Source organism: Lissotriton helveticus, chromosome 6, assembly GCF_964261635.1.
Source record: "Lissotriton helveticus chromosome 6, aLisHel1.1, whole genome shotgun sequence".
In the NCBI taxonomy this organism is placed as follows: Eukaryota; Metazoa; Chordata; class Amphibia; order Caudata; family Salamandridae; genus Lissotriton; species Lissotriton helveticus.
In genome coordinates this window covers 232,363,541-232,383,120 of record NC_136067.1, presented here as the reverse complement: position 1 = coordinate 232,383,120, position 19,580 = coordinate 232,363,541, and the positions used below count along the sequence as shown (strand labels likewise).

General features: G+C 44.2%; 1 protein-coding gene across 5 annotated transcripts in view; it reads left to right on the top strand.

The window, feature by feature from the left end:
* Positions 1 to 19,580, top strand: part of LOC144762467 (adhesion G protein-coupled receptor F5-like) — an 805,746-nt gene that overhangs the window by 257,852 nt on the left and 528,314 nt on the right. For all 5 annotated transcript variants that reach the window (XM_078647682.1, XM_078647677.1, XM_078647680.1 and 2 more), the window contains exon 4: positions 14,141 to 14,305. In XM_078647682.1, the coding sequence (XP_078503808.1) occupies positions 14,141 to 14,305 (165 nt within the window). The remainder of the gene's footprint in view (positions 1 to 14,140; positions 14,306 to 19,580) is intronic.

Below are 19,580 nucleotides of genomic sequence, written 5' to 3'. Positions count from 1 at the left end.
AATGTTTATATTAAATACCTACATCCAGGAAGGCAGCCAGGGCCAGTCTGGGTATGCAAACCTGCCCTGGCAAATAAGTCGGTGGGGGGGGTGGTTTGGGGGGGAATGAGGTGCTGACAACGCACCTCACACCTCCCCCGCAGCCTCTCAGTGCTGAAATGCAGCTGGTAAGCTCGTCCAGTGTGTGGATAAGGATAACTAGCTGTTGTGACTGCCATGAGAATTGAAGGTTCATCCTTCCGGGGCGGGAGAAACCAGTAACGCTGGAAAAGAGATCTTATCTGTGCATGTGCATACGTTATTGGCATGACAGAAGACAGTGCATGGTAATTTGTAAAAGCATAAGTGCTGGTCCCAAAGTCTTGCTCGGAAGACTGTGACTGGCTCTGCTGTGTGAAGAGGGGTAGCGGGGAGGGGTGGTGGCATTGCTGTGTGCTCTTGAGCCCATCGCATCATTTTTTGCTGCACCACAGACACTCCCAGCTAATTTGTAACCATTCCCTGTGGTGCTTCCTGAGGGCCCCCTCCAGAGTTCAGTTGCCTACTTGCAGCTATTCTCTGACCATGCTCTGACCCTCAAAGCAGGGTCAGAGAATAGTTACAAGTATGGCACAATGCTCCTGTAAAAAAAAATTCACTGCAACAGGAAGCACTTACAGCTAAGGAAGCAGGTGCCAGACTTAAAGCGCAAATTCAGTGAAACATTAACCAGCCCCAAATTAATTCATCTCAGTTGAGGCTGGGCAGGTGTGCTTCCCCCCATAAACTACAGTGGTGAACCAGAGGATGCTGTGATGAACCAGAGGGTGGCAGTGATGAACCAGAGGGTGTGGCAGTGCTGAACCAGAGGGTGGCAGGGCTGAACCAGAGGGTGGCAGGGCTGAACCAGAGGGTGGCAGTGCTGAACCAGAGGGTGGCAGTGCTGAACCAGAGGGTGGCAGTGCTGAACCAGAGGGTGGCAGTGCTGAACCAGAGGGTGGCAGTGCTGAACCAGAGGGTGGCAGTGCTGAACCAGAGGGTGGCAGGGGTGAACCAGAGGGTGCTGTGATAAACCGGAGAGTGGCAGTGGTGAACCAGAGGGTGGCAGTGGTGAACCAGAGGGTGGCAGTGGTGAACCAGAGGGTGGCAGTGGTGAACCAGAGGGTGGCAGTGGTGAACCAGAGGGTGGCAGTGGTGAACCAGAGGGTGGCAGTGGTGAACCAGAGGGTGACCGTGCTGAACCAGCGGGTGGCAGGGGTGAACCAGAGGGTGGCAGTAGTGAACCATAGAGTGCTGTGATGAACCAGAGGGTGACAGGGGTGAACCAAAGGGTGACAGGGGTGAACCAGAGGGTGCTGTGATGAACCAGAGGGTGGCAGGGGTGAACCAGAGGGTGGCAGGGGTGAACCAGAGGGTGCTGTGATGAACCAGAGGGTGCTGTGATGAACCAGAGGGTGCTGTGATGAACCAGAGGGTGACAGTGGTGAACCAGAGAGTGGAAGTGGTGAACCAGAGGGTGGCAGTGGTGAACCAGAGGGTGGCAGTGGTGAACCAGAGGGTGGCAGTGGTGAACCAGAGGGTGGCAGTGGTGAACCAGAGGGTGGCAGTGGTGAACCAGAGGGTGGCAGTGGTGAACCAGAGGGCGGCAGTGGTGAACCAGAGAGTGCTGTGATGAACCAGAGGGTGACAGGGGTGAACCAGAGGGTGACAGTGGTGAACCAGAAGGTGCTGTGATGAACCAGAGGGTGGCAGGGGTGAGTGCTGAACCAGAGGGTGGCAGGGGTGAACCAGAGGGTGGCAGGGGTGAACCAGAGGGTGGCAGGGGTGAACCAGAGGGTGGCAGGGGTGAACCAGAGGGTGGCGGTGCTGAACCAGAGGGTGGCGGTGCTGAACCAGAGGGTGGCGGTGCTGAACCAGAGGGTGGCGGTGCTGAACCAGAGGGTGACTGTGCTGAACCAGAGGGTGACAGTGCTGAACCAGAGGGTGACAGTGCTGAACCAGAGGGTGGCAGGGGTGAACCAGAGGGTGGCAGTGGTGAACCAGTGGGTGCTGTGATGAACCAGAGGGTGACAGTGGTGAACCAGAGGGTGACAGTGGTGAACCAGAGGGTGACAGTGGTGAACCAGAGGGTGGCAGTGGTGAACCAGAGGGTGGCAGTGGTGAACCAGAGGGTGGCAGTGGTGAACCAGAGGGTGGCAGTGGTGAACCTGAGGGTGCTGTGATGAACCTGAGGGTGCTGTGATGAACCAGAGAGTGGCAGTGGTGAACCAGAGGGTGGCAGTGGTGAACCAGAGGGTGGCAGTGGTGAACCAGAGGGTGGCAGTGGTGAACCAGAGGGTGGCAGTGGTGAACCAGAGAGTGCTGTGATGAACCAGAGGGTGACAGGTGTGAACCAGGGGGTGACAGTGGTGAACCAGAAGGTGATGTGATGAACCAGAGGGTGGCAGTGGTGAGTGCTGTACCAGAGGGTGGCAGGGGTGAATCAGAGGGTGCTGTGATGAACCAGAGGGTGACAGGGGTGAACCAGAGGGTGGCACGGGTGAACCAGAGGGTGACAGTGGTGAACCAGAGGGTGACAGTGATGAACCAGAGGGTGGCAGTGGTGAACCAGAGGGTGGCAGTGGTGAACCAGAGGGTGGCAGTGGTGAACCAGAGGGTGGCAGTGGTGAACCAGAGGGTGGCAGTGGTGAACCAGAGGGTGGCAGTGGTGAACCAGAGGGTGGCAGTGGTGAACCAGAGAGTGCTGTGATGAACCAGAGGGTGACAGGGGTGAACCAGAGGGTGACAGGGGTGAACCAGAGGGTGACAGGGGTGAACCAGAGGGTGCTGTGATGAACCGGAGGGTGACAGTGCTGAACTAGAGGGTGACAGTGCTGAACCAGAGGGTGACAGTGCTGAACCAGAGGGTGTCAGGGGTGAACCAGAGGGTGGCAGTGGTGAACCAGTGGGTGCTGTGATGAACCAGAGGGTGCTGTGATGAAGCAGAGGGTGATAGTGGTGAACCAGAGAGTGGCACTGGTGAACCAGAGGGTGGCACTGGTGAACCAGAGGGTGGCACTGGTGAACCAGAGGGTGGCACTGGTGAACCAGAGGGTGGCACTGGTGAACCTGAGGGTGGCACTGGTGAACCTGAGGGTGGCAGTGGTGAACCTGAGGGTGGCAGTGATGAACCAGAGTGTGGCAGTGGTGAACCAGAGTGTGGCAGTGGTGAACCAGAGTGTGGCAGTGGTGAACCAGAGTGTGGCAGTGGTGAACCAGAGTGTGGCAGTGGTGAACCAGAGTGTGGCAGTGGTGAACCAGAGTGTGGCAGTGGTGAACCAGAGTGTGGCAGTGGTGAACCAGAGTGTGGCAGTGGTGAACCAGAGTGTGGCAGTGGTGAACCAGAGTGTGGCAGTGGTGAACCAGAGTGTGGCAGTGGTGAACCAGAGTGTGGCAGTGGTGATCCAGAGGGCGGCAGGGGTGATCCAGAGGGTGGCAGTGGTGAACCAGAGAGTGCTGTGATGAACCAGAGGGTGACAGGTGTGAACCAGGGGGTGACAGTGGTGAACCAGAAGGTGATGTGATGAACCAGAGGGTGGCAGTGGTGAACCAGAGGGTGTCAGTGGTGAACCAGAGGGTGCTGTGATGAACCAGAGGGTGGCAGGGGTGAACCAGAGGGTGGCAGGGGTGAACCAGAGGGTGACAGGGGTGAACCAGAGGGTGACAGTGGTGAACCAGAGGGTGACAGTGGTGAACCAGAGGGTGACAGTGGTGAACCAGAGGGTGACAGTGGTGAACCAGAGGGTGGCAGTGGTGAACCAGAGAGTGCTGTGATGAACCAGAGGGTGACAGGGGTGAACCAGAGGGTGACAGGGGTGAACCAGAGGGTGCTGTGATGAACCAGAGGGTGGCAGGGGTGAACCAGTGGGTGACAGTGCTGAACCAGTAGTTGGCAGGGGTGAACCAGAGGGTGTCAGTGGTGAACCAGAGGGTGTCAGTGATGAACCAGCGGGTGCTGTGATGAACCAGAGGGTGACAGTGGTGAACCAGAGAGTGGCAGTGGTGAACCAGAGAGTGGCAGTGGTGAACCAGAGGGTGCTGTGATGCACCAGAGAGTGGCAGTGGTGAACCAGAGGGTGGCAGTGGTGAACCAGAGGGTGGCAGTGGTGAACCAGAGGGTGGCAGTGGTGAACCAGAGGGTGGCAGTGGTGAACCAGAGGGTGGCAGTGGTGAACCAGAGGGTGGCAGTGATGAACCAGAGAGTGGCCGCGATGAACCACAGGGTCACAAACAGGCTGGACACGTAGAAACAACATATTCGCGACCGTTGCGACCACACAAGTAAGTTCGCGTTCCCGAACTTGTAAAAAAACCCTCGCAAAGTGGTAAAAATCCACTTGAACACGCAAAAAAAATACGCAAATTCGCACTAATTCGCGGATTTAGCGGATTGTGAGTTCGATTTCGCGCGAATTCGCGCAACGCGAATTCGCAAACTTCGCCCCTACTTAGTTTCAGGGTGAATAGTCTCTCTTACACTGAACTCTTTTTGTTGCCAATAAGAGAATACACGGAAATATTGCCAATCCATTACGAATGCATAGAATGCTTTTGCATTTCAACAAAGTCTTTAACAAAAATGTATATATACTTAGTATGCTCACAGGAAATAATAAAAAGTGGCAGTGTCAAGCACATTTCAGGGCAAGTGCCCATTGCACCCACTACTACAGTTTCTCTGTTAATATCCTTTGCCATCCTTCCTCGCTTTATTAATATTTGCAACATAGCTTCACACTTGAATTTGTTTACATAACTGGGCTAGGGCCATTATCAGACCACTTCATCTCTACCCCAACATTTGGTAACCTCATTTGATGTTGTCAAATAATTTATGTGATTTTTGACTTGACAGGGTTTATTTTATATTTGTTTTATATGCAGTTGGTGCTCCTAAATGCTGCATTGCGCTCATCTTTGTGTTCCCTCTCCCCACCTACAGACAATAATGAAATTCCTCATCAAAGTTCAGGCCATTCGGAGCCTTGCTGTCTAGTGGCAGAATATATCTTGCTTAAAGTTCACTCAGTTTTCTAGTGCGGTCTCCCTTTCTTCTATCAGCTGGTACTACGTCTATGACAAAATACCAGACTTGTGTTTGATCTTTCCCATGCACCACCTCACAATGCCTGGCCATTGGGTATGACCAATCATCATTCTCTATGGCTCTCATGTGCTGCAGGATTATTTTGTGGACTTGTAGCATGGTACTACCCACCTATTGGCGTCCACATGTGCAAATCAGCCATATACTGCAAAGTCAGTTTTGCAATTATAGGATCCTATAATCTTTTTAATCTTTCCTCCAAATGGAGTCGAGAAGGAGATGGTGTCCTGGCCTATACTACACGCTCTGCAGCCACTGCACTTTCTGAAGCCCGGAGGTGGTTTCAACCAGCTTTCTCCCCGTTCAATTTCTGGGCTAGTTTTTACAATTGCGTCCCTTGAAAATCTTGCTCGTTTGTAAGTGATGGGAGGGTGTCTGAGAAGTATCTTTCCTACTTCAGGGTCAGCTTTTAACAGGTGCCAATTCCAGTTGCACAGATCTCTCAATTTCCTATGTTGAGTGTTGCAGGTGGTTAAAAACCTCACCTGGGGTTTGACTTCCCCCTCCCTTACTTCTCTCTTAGAGAATAGGATTGCTTCCCATTTCTTTTTGTTTGCTGCCATGTGTGCCCTCTTCACCACTCTACTACTTTGACTCATATCCTTCTAATATTTCATTAGCTCTATTTCAGTGCTACAGTTCCTGTTCACTCGCAGCATTTCTCCATATGATATGCTCACTTTGGTGTGATTGAGTGAAAACTAGTGGCGTGCAGTGTTGTGTTGCCTGCCGTTTCCTCTCTATGGAGTCTAGTTTATAACTTCCCCCTTGCACAAAAACATCAGTGTCCAAAAATGTTATATCACTCTTACTAAAGGTGTGAGTTAATTTTATATTTAGGTCATTGCCATTGAAAAGGTTCCCAAATTGTTCTGCAGACTCAGTGGTGCCCCTCCACATCACAAGCGAATGGTCTATGAATCTTGTCCACATGACCATGTGTCTATCCCACATTTGTGCATGTTTCTTGCGGAGCACCTGTTCCTCCAACCAGCCCACATGCAAGCATGCGTAACTGGGGGCAAAACAGGTGCCCATCGCAGTTCCCCGCTGCTGATGATATAGCTCACCCCCAAACAAAAAAAAATTGTCCTCCAGGCATCTCTTTGCCGTAGACATTAACATCTGGGTGTGTTTGAGTAAGCCAACAGGTCTCTCCTGTAGAAGGTATTGAATAGCTCCCAACCCATCAGTATGGGCTAAGCTGGTATACAATAACGTTATATCAAGTGTTATTATCACGTCATGTTCCATTGGTGTATCGTAAATCATTTAGAGGAAATCACCATTGTCCCTTACAAATGATGGTAAAATTGATACATACAGTTTTAGGAAGAATTCAATGTATTTGGAGGTATTTTCCATCATGCTCTCAATAGCTGACATGATAGGGCATCCAGAGGGGCACTTGGCATTTTTGTGTACTTTTGGAATCAAATAAAAGACTGGTGCCCTTGGCTTGTCATCTTTGAAGAATTTCAATTCATCATCCGAGAGTAGTCCCTCCATTCTCCACCATTCTAAGTCTTGTACAAACTCTGCCTGTGCTTTTATCATTGCCTCTGGCTTATACCAGTCCCTTTGCCCCAATTGGGAGCGTGCTTCTTGTAAGTACATATTGATTGGCCACAAAACAACGTTTGTCTAAGTTTCGTACCACCACCTGTTTGCGCTTTCTTAATTTGAGCACCAAATCATAATATTTCCACTCACTGGCATTTTTAATTTCTCCAATTTCACTGGCGCTTCTTTGGATTTCTTTTAGGTCTTCAACTACTAATTCATGGGATATGTCTATGTTATCCACACTGTAGTCGGGGGTCGTCCTGGAGCGCGGTCTGAAGGGTGTAACTGCTGCTCCGCAATGTTGATGTTTTCTCCCCTAATGACATCCTGAATTGTGAGTTCTGTATCTGGATCATCGTTCCCCAATTCTAGCTGTCTGAGGGTTCTTAAAAAGCAGAGATCCGCAATAGTGGTGCCTCCTATCACTGTCATTTGTTGGCTCTGTTCAGTCTTTGTATTTGGGGGTTTCTCCATGGTGGTGTGGATTTTCAGGAGTTTTCTTTTCCTAATAAATTTAAAAGTATCAATCCTGGCTTGTGGGTAGTTAAAAGTGTTTTTTGGGCATATTAAAAGTTCGAGCTTTAAGATCTCCTCCTCAGATGTTGTTAGGGTTAAATCTGATAGATTTATAATGAACTTCCCTTTGTCTGTTTCCTCATTTATTACTTTTTGTTCCATGTCTTTCTGCTTTGTCTTCCTGTCTCTTTGTTGTTGCTACCTCCTTCTGCCCCTCCTCTTGTTGGCTTTTGAGACTTTGGGTTCCCCGGTCTTAATGTCGCTCGTCTGTCCAATCTTAAAAAATCCAATTTGTCAGACATGGTCATTTTCTTCCTTGAAATTGTGGAATCACCTTGCCCGTGGCCCTCTGAGTGTATAGCTGGCTGGGTGCATAAGTCTCTGAGTGGGTCTATGAGTGGTTATGTGAGTGACTGTATGGGTGTGTGAGTGTCTGAGTGGGCCTGTGAGTGGATGTATGAATGTCTGAATGGATATGTGAGTGGGTGTATGAGTGTCTCAATGGGCCTGTGAGTGAGAGCATAAGTCTCTGAATGGGTGAGTTAATGGGCACATGCATGAGTGTATGAGTGGATCCCTGACTGGAAGGGCGAGTGTCTGGGTAGGCCTGTGAGTGAATGCATGTACCTTGACTGGGTGAGTGAGTGGCTGTGTGTATATCTGACTGAGTTTGTGAGAGGGTGTGTGAGTTTATGAGTTTATGAGTGACTGACTGAGCCCATAAGTCTCTGAGAGTCTGTGACTGAGTGTGGGAGTGACTGTGGGTGTGTGAGAGGGTGTATGAGTGGATTTGTTTGTATGTGGGTTTATGAGTGTCTCAGTGGGTCTGTGAGAACATACGTGAGTGTGTGAGTGGAACTGTAAGTGGGTGCATACGTCCGAGTCGTTCTATACATGGGTGCATGACACTCTGAGTGAGTCTGTAAGTGTGGGCAAGAGTATCTGAGTGTGTCTGTGCGTGGGTTCATGAGTGCCAATGTGGGTCTCTGAGTGGGTGTAATAGTGTCTAAGTGGGTATGAGACTGTACGCATTAGTCTAAAAGTGTGTCTCTAAGTAGATGCATGAGTCGCGGAGAGGGTCTGGACATGAGTGCATCACTCTCCGAGTGAGTCTGTAAGTGGGTGCATGAGTATCTGAATGAGTATGTGAGTGGGTGCATGAGTATCTGAGTGGGCATGTGACTGAATGTATAAGTGTGTGAGTGGGTATGTGAATGGGTGTAGAAGTGCCTGAGTGAGTTTGTGAGTGCATACATGAGTATGTGACAGTAGTCGGTGAGTGTGTACACATACATATATTTTTTATATTTTATCTGAATATTCGCGACAACATCAGTAGTCTCAACATCCTCACTACGGTACGCGGGGAGGCCACGTTGGTGATTGCAGTGTCATCGCAAATATTGCACATGATTAAAAAAAATCTATTTTGGACACATAACTTGCGTCACTAACACTTACATTTCTCAAACATAGGGTCAGAGTACCTTGACCCTATGTCAAGCCCTGGGAACCGTTCCCGATAGATAAAATGGCAGCTGCAACTTTCTGTTCAGGATGCATCCAGTCAATCACAGCATTCCTGTTAGCGCTTGCGGTCACGATTAATCGCGAAATCATCATGAAAGATCCATGGCCAGAGAATTATCTATAATTTTCAGCTTAAATTTCTCAAATACTACTGAACGGATTTGCACCAGATAACAAAAAGCACAATCTGTGCAACAACATCTTCCTTTCTGCCAAATCAGATGTATTTCCATCCAGCGGTTCGGTCTGTAGGTTTGACAATGCATTCTTATGGGAATTAACATTCAAATGCACCCTTATTTTGCACCCCTATTTCTCGGTCCCCTCTTCACAGATCACTCACAAATATTTCATGATACACAGAACCTACTTTGGCACTACAGTTGGAATATTTCATGCAGCTTGGTCAAATGGTACTAAAGTTATAAGCAAGTCCAAAAATGTGTTTCCTATGGAAACTAGGTCCTAACTATCACTACCTAAGGCAAGGGACAGTAGGTAATATAGATAAGATAGATAGATAGATAGATAGATAGATAGATAGACAGACAGACAGACAGATCCACACGGTCTCTCAGTCAACCTTTTTCATTCCTCACAATAACCAAGGGAGATAAACAAAATGATGAATCATTAGGTACCATGACCCCATCATCGCACATTTTCCTGAGAATTTCCGCTACATCTTCACATACCCTAAAAGGCACATTCCTTAGCATGTGCCTAGCTGGGGAAGCACCACACTGTGGCTTAAGCTTGTGTTTGAACCCTGTGATCCTAACCAGTTTGTTACTGAACACTGCCTTGTACACTGCAGCCCATTCATTATTGGTATCTGGAACTGGATCATTTGGTCCGCCATCCGTAACCAAAGATACTTGTACCTTCCTTCCTGGCCTCAACATAAGGCAGAATAAACCTTCATAGACCAACCTAAAATGTTCAACCCCTTCTCGAACACATACACCTTGCCAAAAATGTATTTTTCCTTAAACTTCATGTGACATTCAAAATAACCTGTCCGTTAAATCCTTCTTCCATGCTATGTCACAGGGTTTCTATCCGGTGGCAACAGTTTCTTCTCACTACCTCACGTTTGATGACCTAACTCATCAGTGATCATAGTCATTCTTGCTCCAGAATCAATCAATAAATTTAACATCTTCCCGTCAACTATGATGTTTTAATTGGGTCTACACAATTCCCCTCATTACCCTGCACCATCAGTACTACATATTTTCCTCCGCTGAACTCTTAGTCAGAACTCTCACTACCTTTTCCATCGGGCACGGAGTTCACTTTATCCTTCTGAGATTGGCACACTTTAGCAAAATGTCCTACCTTCCGGTATGCTTTATACTTCACACTTTTTGCTGGGCAAGAACATGCATTAGAAGAATGACTCACATAACAGCAGTTAAAGCAAATGATTATTTGATTGAAAAGCCCTTCTTTCACATTTTTCTTTTTGGCAAACTGCCCTTTTGCTTTTGGATTTCCAAATTCTTTAGCAACAGCAACATCATTTTGTTCCTTACATGTTGGTTCCTTAAACAACTTACGGGATAATTCTACACTCTTTACTATGACTATAGTTTCTATCAGCGTAGGATTCTTCGAATGTAATACCTTTTACTGAACCTTTATATCCCACCAACGCACAGCTGTCTTTTCCCAGATAAGCTGTGAATTGAATTCTCAAATTCACGTTCAACTGCAAGTATGCTCAATGCTGCTACATAGTAATCTATGGATTGATCCTGGGTCTTTTCCCTACAATAAAACTTATGCATGTTTACTATCAGGTTGGGTTGAACATCAAACTCCTTTTCAAGTTTACACATAGCTGATTGATATTAATTGATATCATCCTCCTCTTCAACTATCTTGTATGGTGGTAAGTGTTCATATATTGAGTGACCTTCAAAACCAAAACTATGTTGTAAGAGAAACCTTTTCCTCTCGGGACAATACCTATTGTCTCAGATAGCTCCAACATATTTAGTGAAAACTCTATTCCAATTTCCCCATGGAATGGGTGGTTCACCCGGTGACTGGAGTCAAGGAGGTAGGACATTGATGCTCTTCATGTTCATGTAGATACTGTAGTTGTGGTGAAGAGAAACATTGCCACTCACTCAAACATACATAATCATATTCTTACTTTTACAAAGATTTGTAACATACATATGGTTGAATGAGACCCCCAAAAAACAACCAAATTGTAAATGACCAACATGAATTTTACGGTGTGTTCGTATAGCACATTCAAGTAGCTGACTGTGACTGTTTCACTTAACACATCTAAACCAAATGGAATAGCCTTAAAATAAATGTAAAGGCTGACACAAGACTGGCAAAACCTAAAAAGTACTTATAAAATTGCACTGCATCGGTTGACAATTACAGTGAGTCGCATGGAAAATGTTCAAAACAGATGGTACACAGCAACAATGTGTGCATATCACAAGTGACCACAGTACCTTGTTTGCCATATGATGTGTGCATTTCACAGTGATAGGAAAACTGGTAATAAGCCTAAAATATGGGTGCACATCACAACTGTTGCCGACTGTCACAGGAATGCAGACTGCTCTCACAGAAACTTGGGACATGCCTGATTGCGCGCATATCACATCTGTCGGCAATGATATTCTGCATCCACTTCACAATACCGTGATGTGTGTGGATCACAGTTACAAATACCCCAAACACAGATGACCTACGATGTGCGTCTTACGCTCCTGGACATAACTATACAGCGCTGCATATGCAGTGCCTGTGGATGCGGGTGTCGACACGTGCTGGCAGAAAATGCAGCTGGCTCGCACCCTGACAAAACACTGACCATGAGCTGGACAGATCACCTGGCTCAGAAAAATGTAATGGAGACAACGGCTCCCACGGGCAGCACACAGATGGATAGGCCTCTTGCGCTGCCCTGACAGTTCGTCTGCACTGCACGAAACATTTCTGGACATACAGGACATCGGGCTCAGATTTGACAATAGCCCAAGCACATACCGGCACCGTGTACAAACAGTATGGAATATACGCCAATACTGGCCTGAAAGTTCTCCGAAAGAAGGTCCTCAACAGCTCCTGTGACAGCTCCCAGCAATGCTTATATTGATCGTGATATTGTAGATGGAGCAGATAAGCAGGTTCTTGACTGTGGTTACCTTGCTGCCAACTTTATGGTAATAAAAGAATAATACAACAATTGGAGTAGATAGAACTTGTTGTTTATTGGCCACAGTCTCAGCAACCTCCAGTGTGGACCTCAAGTCTCCAACTGATTCAGATAGAACCTTCCTATGATTATCTTTCACCCTGCATTCCACACCCTTTAGCAATGGAAAATAGAACGTGGAATGCAGTGTGAAAGACACATCACCACAGAATGTCTGGAACAGTGTAACTGTGGTTTTTCCTCGATATTTCCCCTTTAACATTTTGTCAGTATCGCCTGGCATCATTTTGAATTACGTCCATGATTTGGCTCTTCACAAAATACAATTCTTCCTGTGATGTGTCACTCACGTGGAGCATATGTAGACCTTTTGGAACCAAACAAGGCTGAATATATTTCAGGAGATTGTGAAGGTTTCACTTTTAGGTATTTAACGTCTGTGTCAGAAATAACACGAGTTTGGTAATTGACGGGCTTGGAAAAGACTATTGGAAAAGCAGTCAAGATGCAGGACTCTGAGCTTCCTTAACAACATCGTTTTTACAGCCTTACCGACTAGAGAAAAGATAAAGACCACCAATTTACCTAATATGTTTTGCATTCATGTAATGTTCTATGATTACTACCTTGTCACTGGTTTCTGGAGATGTACACTTGAAGAGTTCTCTTTACATACTTGCTGAGTGGATGAGAGTTCTCACTTTCTGCAGCTAACATGGTCTCTAACAATCCATGTTCATCTTTCATTGCACTTGCTGATACAAGGTGAGGATCAGGGTCACAAAGTGAATCCTAATCTAACAAGGATGCATCGGTAAGTCAGACAGAATAATATTCACTGAGTAAATATTTTCCCACATTCGTCGTTCTCTAAAGGCATCTTTCTTGTGGTCAGTAACATCTACTATGCTCTGACAATGGGGTTTGGCATGCCTCCTTGGTCTTCTTGGTTTATCATATATTAAACATCTCATTGAGAATGTAATTAGGAGTTCATACAGTCTGTCGGGGGCCCTGCTAAGAATGGGCCAGTAATAGCTAATATGGAAAAAGTACTCGCTATAAGGGAAAGGTAATTTAGGAGGATGTACCTGGGAGTGCCTGTAACCTAGAAGTAAGGACTAAACTGCAGCTGAAGCTGAAATAACTTGAAAAGCGCTACAGGTAGGAATTGGCTAAGAGGTGGGAGAAGAACAGGGTCGGATCTGAAGGCTGAATAGAACTGGAAATCTTAAACCTCACGACAAATAAGGTCATACCTGCAGTGGGAAAACAAAAGAGAATAAACTGATGAACAAAAAAACTTCGTATTATAATGGATAGGTAATGAAATGAATAGTGCAGGAGCAGAAGCAATAGAAAGTCGAATTCATTAAAAAGGTATGCTATACGAAAAATAATCTGTATCAACTAAAATCTATCATGATAAATCATGCAGCAGTTAATCACTGAGTCTTAGGAGGCACTCAGCTCTTCTTGTAGAAGAAGAGCATGTAGAAAGTGCAAAACAACCATGTTTATCACATTAACAATATAAGTGAACATGGCCTGGGCAGGAGGAAAAGGTACCTTGAGCTCTGCCTGAAGAGAAAAGGCTGCACTTGGAACCAAGGAAACAAGAAGGGAGAAACTGAAACTTAGTATAATTCAGAGATGGGTGAAAGTCTGCAAAGTGTGCATGTTTTTATATCTATACATTTCAGAAAATGATAGGAAAAATAGGCCTATCCCTCTTCAATGCTTGAAGAAGGTAAGACAAACATGTAGTAGATTGCATCATTGCAGTGTATCAGGGAGTTTTGTGTAGTGAACAGGACCGAGTCAGGGCCCCGCAGCATCTTCAGGAGCATCACCTGGTGGCAGAAGGCCAGAACTTTGGCTCAATGTTAGGCGACATCTGCTTAAAAAATAAACCATTTACTAGAGAATCATCATGAAGTTACTTCAGTAAAGACCCACAGAACCCTTTCTGTAGTTGCCATTATACCACTTTCAACCATGGAACAATGTTTAGATCATTGGTGCTTGTCTCAAAGATGCCTCAGGAGAAAGCATTTCTGATTTTGCTGTAATTAGGATTTAGAAGAGTGAACACAATATTACATGTGTTTTGCTTTAATGGTTGTTTATCTTAGTGAGTATTACCGATTCACACAGAAAACCTGTTTGTGCAAATGTTGCTCAACTTATAAAATTGCATCTTTTTACAGTTTCTGCACTGGCACCTCAAGAATACACTATTGATATCGAGGTGAGTCTTGTTAATGCAAGCTTCTTAAATGCTTTGCGAACATTTCTAAAGGACCTGCCACTACCAATTGAGGCAACGATCATTGGAACACATTTAAATATCACAAGCCTTGAGGTGACCGCAGGTAAGTGTCTAAATAATGTCTTTCCACTTCATGTAAATATTCAATTTGGAATAAATTGTGTTTTTTCAATACCTGTGTACGTATGGCAGGCAGAGTCACGTGTTAAGGAAATTATTTTCTTGAATTTGTTAGGGCAAGTGAAGTCAAATTGAAACCTAGTTCTGAGGCTGTCAACTATCCAAAGGCGCATATTCACATGCTCTATCCCGAACTCCATGCTCTGGAGAATATCTCATACCACCTATGTGAATCAGTTAGAGGGCTACGTCAGGTGGATTGTGTGGATGGTGGATGGGTAGGCTAGCCAATATAGGCGACAGTTGTCTCATTTCATAGACCTAGAGCCTAAATTAGCTAAACGCCTGATGCAGGAAGGAGGTACTGATGTATTAACTAATGGCAGCCTGACTGAGAAAGGATGCTTTAAATTTTCACCATTACCCCCACCTGACCACTCCTGTTTGTGCGCTTATCTTCATTCTGGACCGCAGTATCCAATATGTCTCCTGTCAATGACCATAATACAAGCCTTGTAACTATGATTAATTAGTCTGACAGCCAGTGGTTGGGTCAGTACTTTAAATATTCTGTACAAATAACTGCTAATTAAGAAATAAAAGGCTGGTTACATTTCTTAAATAGAATGGTTATGGATTGTGCTCTTCATTTGGAGATTTAGTTCTGCAAAACAGGGGCTGTTTCATCACCTGATAAACCCCAAAAGAGAAAATTCAGCTATAGAAGAATCCTGAATCAATTTAGGTCTCTGAGGAACATGTAAAAGGGGCCATCTATCTCAAAAAACATAAGCATGATTCTCAGGGTTATCTAACCAGATATTGATGGAGCCACATGTTGTGTGAAAGCTATATTTGCAGGCTCAGCTTCCCAAGTATCTGGAACCCATTTGATGATTATGGCACAGGATTTAAAAATATTAACACTCCCTTTTCGTGTCAAAAATTGAGGAGGGCATCTTGGTATCTGCCAGTACAAAGTCCTGAACCAGAAGCTATTTGTCTGGATATAATTCTAGCCACAAGACCATTTTTGACACAATAATATTTACTTAATAGTTGTACTACAAAGGAGAGTAATGGTGACTTGATGAGCTCCACGGTTACATGTTAGAGAAAGTGCTGAAAAGATGGACCAAATGGAAGAAATTCAAGTAATTCAAAGAGAATCAAGCTTTGTCCATCATCAGGCAAGAGAGGTCAACCAATAAACTCTAGCGAACTTTTTTCATTGCTTTACTGTTGAGAACATCTTTAACACAGAAAATAACTTTAATAGAGCAAAATCAGTCAAAGCAAACAGATTAGTGGAACTGGAAGCTGGTGGTCTACATAGACAGTTTCAAATCCATTTTTTTCTTAGTAGAATGAGCGAGAAAAAAACCTCTCTTCCTATTTGGTTTTGATAGACCAAAGCGGAGTCGAGAGGGAAGATGAATGGTAAGCAGCTGAGTTGACACCTAGATATATTATTCCTCATGCCCATAAGCATGACCTGACTAGAATACATGACTTTGACCACAAATGATGAAGATGATTTGTATAATTTATTCGACTTGTTAAGGTCGTGATTTTCAGGAGTTTAGGTATGTATGCAAATTCAGGACAGAGTGGTGTCACCTGGAGAGACGGGTGTTGTTATTGGAGACTATATTGAGTAAAGAGAGGAAGTCAGGGGTAAATACAAAAAGAACAAGGAAAATGAGTCCTCTTCAAAAAAAACATGTGTCAAGTAAAATGCTTGCTTTCACTCTCAAGACAATAAGAAGATGACAACCTTATGAACGATCTGCTGAACCAGAGAATAGGGAAACTGCATTAAAAAATCTAATGGATACCAATGAAGACATTATTCTGTGCCAACAGATGGATATTCTCTCTGGATTGCAATGGCTGTAGAAACCAGCCTGGGTGAGAATATCACTTACATGGGAGATTGCATTTCCGATTAACAAGGATTTAGATTGTTGTCGTTAGGAGACATACAAGTGATTCATGGCAAGAGGATCTTTGGTGACAACCCCTCACTACTAGCTGCTAGCTAAATCCTTTTAGTACCAAACCTCCTCTCTGAGATTTTTAGTTGGCCTCTAACCAGCATACCTTGAGCGAATAACAGAATTATTTTCACTTAGTGACTGTACTTTGGGAAAGTTTCTACCTGTCTCTATCTGTACTTTGGGAAGGTCTCTACCTGTCTTGTTTGTAGTGGCAATTATTGATATGAGAAATGTGTAAGGATTCGACGCAGGAGAGCTGATATCCTTCACTGAAAATGTTTGCAGCTGAAAGTTCACAAGAATCGCCATATGTAGGATGAATATTGCCTGTGCCAAGCTTAAATACCTTTTTAAGATTATTACGAAACTACCAGATCTGATGATGGTAAAATACAGTACTTGCCTATGAATTATTTTTCACTATTACTAAAACAAACTTCACATTCTAAAACACATTAACACATGTTAATGCAATTGTTGTGTTATTAGCCTAAAATAAAGAAAATGTTTTATGTTTATAAATGAAAAATGTGCTCTCAAATGCATGAATATGTGAAATGAAATGGTGCGCACATAATCAGAAACCACACAGCACATGCAAATTGTATGTGGTTGGCAGGCATCTTTTGCCAAAAATATGTAATAACTAGTCTGAATTTTACCTCTGATTGGTAGATATGAGAACTATCACAAAACAAGTGCACAGAGATGAGAACTTTGGTAGGGATACATAGTAATAGTGGAGATGGAGGAATAATTGAAGGACAGTGACCTATTACTCTAATAATCAAAGGTTACCTAGCTATTACTAAATCAGGTCAGATCTTATGTAGTCACCAACTAAAAGTTTCTTCAGGGTGTCAAGAAAGTGATTGACCTTTGTCTGAGTTTAACGCTCCTCAGTTCAGCACAAGAGGCAGCTTTTATCTTCTCTTCGTGCCACTTTCAAAGGAAGTGCTCTCTTTAGCTTATATGAGGACAAATAATATTAAAACATGGCTTACGCTGAGGAGTGCTCGGGTCTTCCCACCTCTTACTTCACCTCTTTTGGGGGATTGTTTGACATTTTTGGAACATTTACTAGCTGCTAAATTTTAAAGTCTTTATAGAAATCACGTAAAAAACATTACTTTTGTTACTAGTACTGGTAATGCCAATGTTGAAAACTGTTTAGGTTCACGAGGTTCTCCGCGTTTTTCCAAACCCAATTGCTAATATTGAGTATCAGATTTAGGTCACTTCCGTTCCCACCATCTTTAATTTATAAAGGTTCACAATTTCCTTGTGAAAACAAACAGAAGAGTATTTTTGTCAATGCTCTGCTATCAACCATCCCCATGATATGGAGATCAACACTGCACACCTTCAAACATAAACTGTGTGTAGCAAAGAAACACTTTTGTTGGTCATTTAGGATTTGACAAAGCACCTGTCCCACTTGGAAGAGGTGACCACTGTTAGAGCCTCTGCTAGGAGTCAGTCACTGGTGCCACATGACCACCACCTTTATTAGACTAGTAAGCCCACCTTATTTAGGACGGACCTGCTGACAGGGACTTTCCCTGCCCTAGTCCACCTATATGGATCTAGGCAGGTAAGATCAGAAATATTCTCCATGTGCAAGGAGAAAACTCGTTGTACATCCAGACTACTGGGTTCTGGTTTCTGCTGAAATAAGCCTACTTTTGGGATGGATATGTTCTGTGGAACAAACAAATACACCAGCGGAGTCACCTTCACCAAAACGATTTTACGATTGGCTTTCCTTATCGTACTCTGGACAGCCTGTGTTAAAAGAGGACATTTTATACTTTATGGAATCTTTGGTTCCCAACTTCTGTTACGTTGGGTTTTCTTTTTGATGAGAGAATAACTATATCACCCATTTCACCACCAGTCATTAGTATAATATAATCACAAATAATAACCATAAACTTTCAGTTGTTGTTTATTTAATTGGGCCTTGAGCCACAGCCAGCTATACAACTAAAAACCACAGCCAATATAGGTGAGAGAGCATTTTTGTTCTTTGATTTAAACTGTTTTCAATAATTTTCAAGGAGCACAAAATGGGTAAAACCTACTTTGAAGGAGCTACCCAGAGTAGAGAAAAAAAAGTTTCTTTAAACAATCCAACAGCCCCGAAAATTAACCGCAGGCATACCAAAGTGTCGCTTTGTTTGATGATGCTGCATGCGTTTAGAGGCCTACTGTGACGTCACTATGTCATAATTGCCCCTTTACCAATTGTAGGAGTCAGTGGTCCCAATAAAGGGTTTAATTCTGGTTATATATTGCTACTTGGAATAAAGAGTTGGATAAATGTCTCTGATATCCAAGCTTGTGGTGAAGTTTGGGAGAGTAACAATGTATTTAAGCGGGTGCTGCACTCCAAATAATCAATGTCAATTATTATCAAACGATATGTGTGCTGTGTTTGGATTAGTGCCTGCACTCTATGCAATGAAATGTATGTGGCCTGGCGCCAGAAGGCCACCAGGACTCCAACACGCACTACGAAATTAAATACTCATTTTGTCAAGTTGCTATTCACTTTTATCCATGATAAATCATCAAAGGTTCAAATCATTACAATCATCATAAGAAATAAATCATTTGGAATTATCTAAATTTACATTACTTTCAAAGAACAGACATATGGATTTATACATTAAATATTACAAAACAATACAATAACACCCAATGCATTTCGGGGCATCAGCCCCTTCGTCAGGGGTCTGTTAAAGAAAAAAGAAAGAGAGAAAAGGAAACCTTGTTACTCTTGGTGCCAGGGAGAATCAATATTGCTAACTAATGTTTCTGATAATGCTAAGCTTACCTCGTTATTGCAAGTGTTACGTGCCACTATGTAATATAGTGCATGTGAGAAAAACACTAATGCTGTCTTGGATGTACAAAGTCTGTGAAAGATAATGATAATCACAAACATTTTTTTATTATCGGACTATTGAAAAAATAAGGCTCATTGAAATGACAATATACCAACAACTTAAACGCTGTATTGGGCTCACCTGTGGTTTTCCTAAATGTAGCCTTAATCCGTCGACTCTGAAATGTGTGAACAAGTGGATCTTAATTCCTCTTGTCAAATATTACAATAAACGGTACAAGCGTTTGTATAAAGAAGCTCGTTTTACCTGCAGGGCATTCCGTTATAACTTGACCCCGCTCTCACGCTCCTTGTATGATTCAGCCTGTGAAACATTGAGACCAATGCACAGGCTTTAGTAACACGCG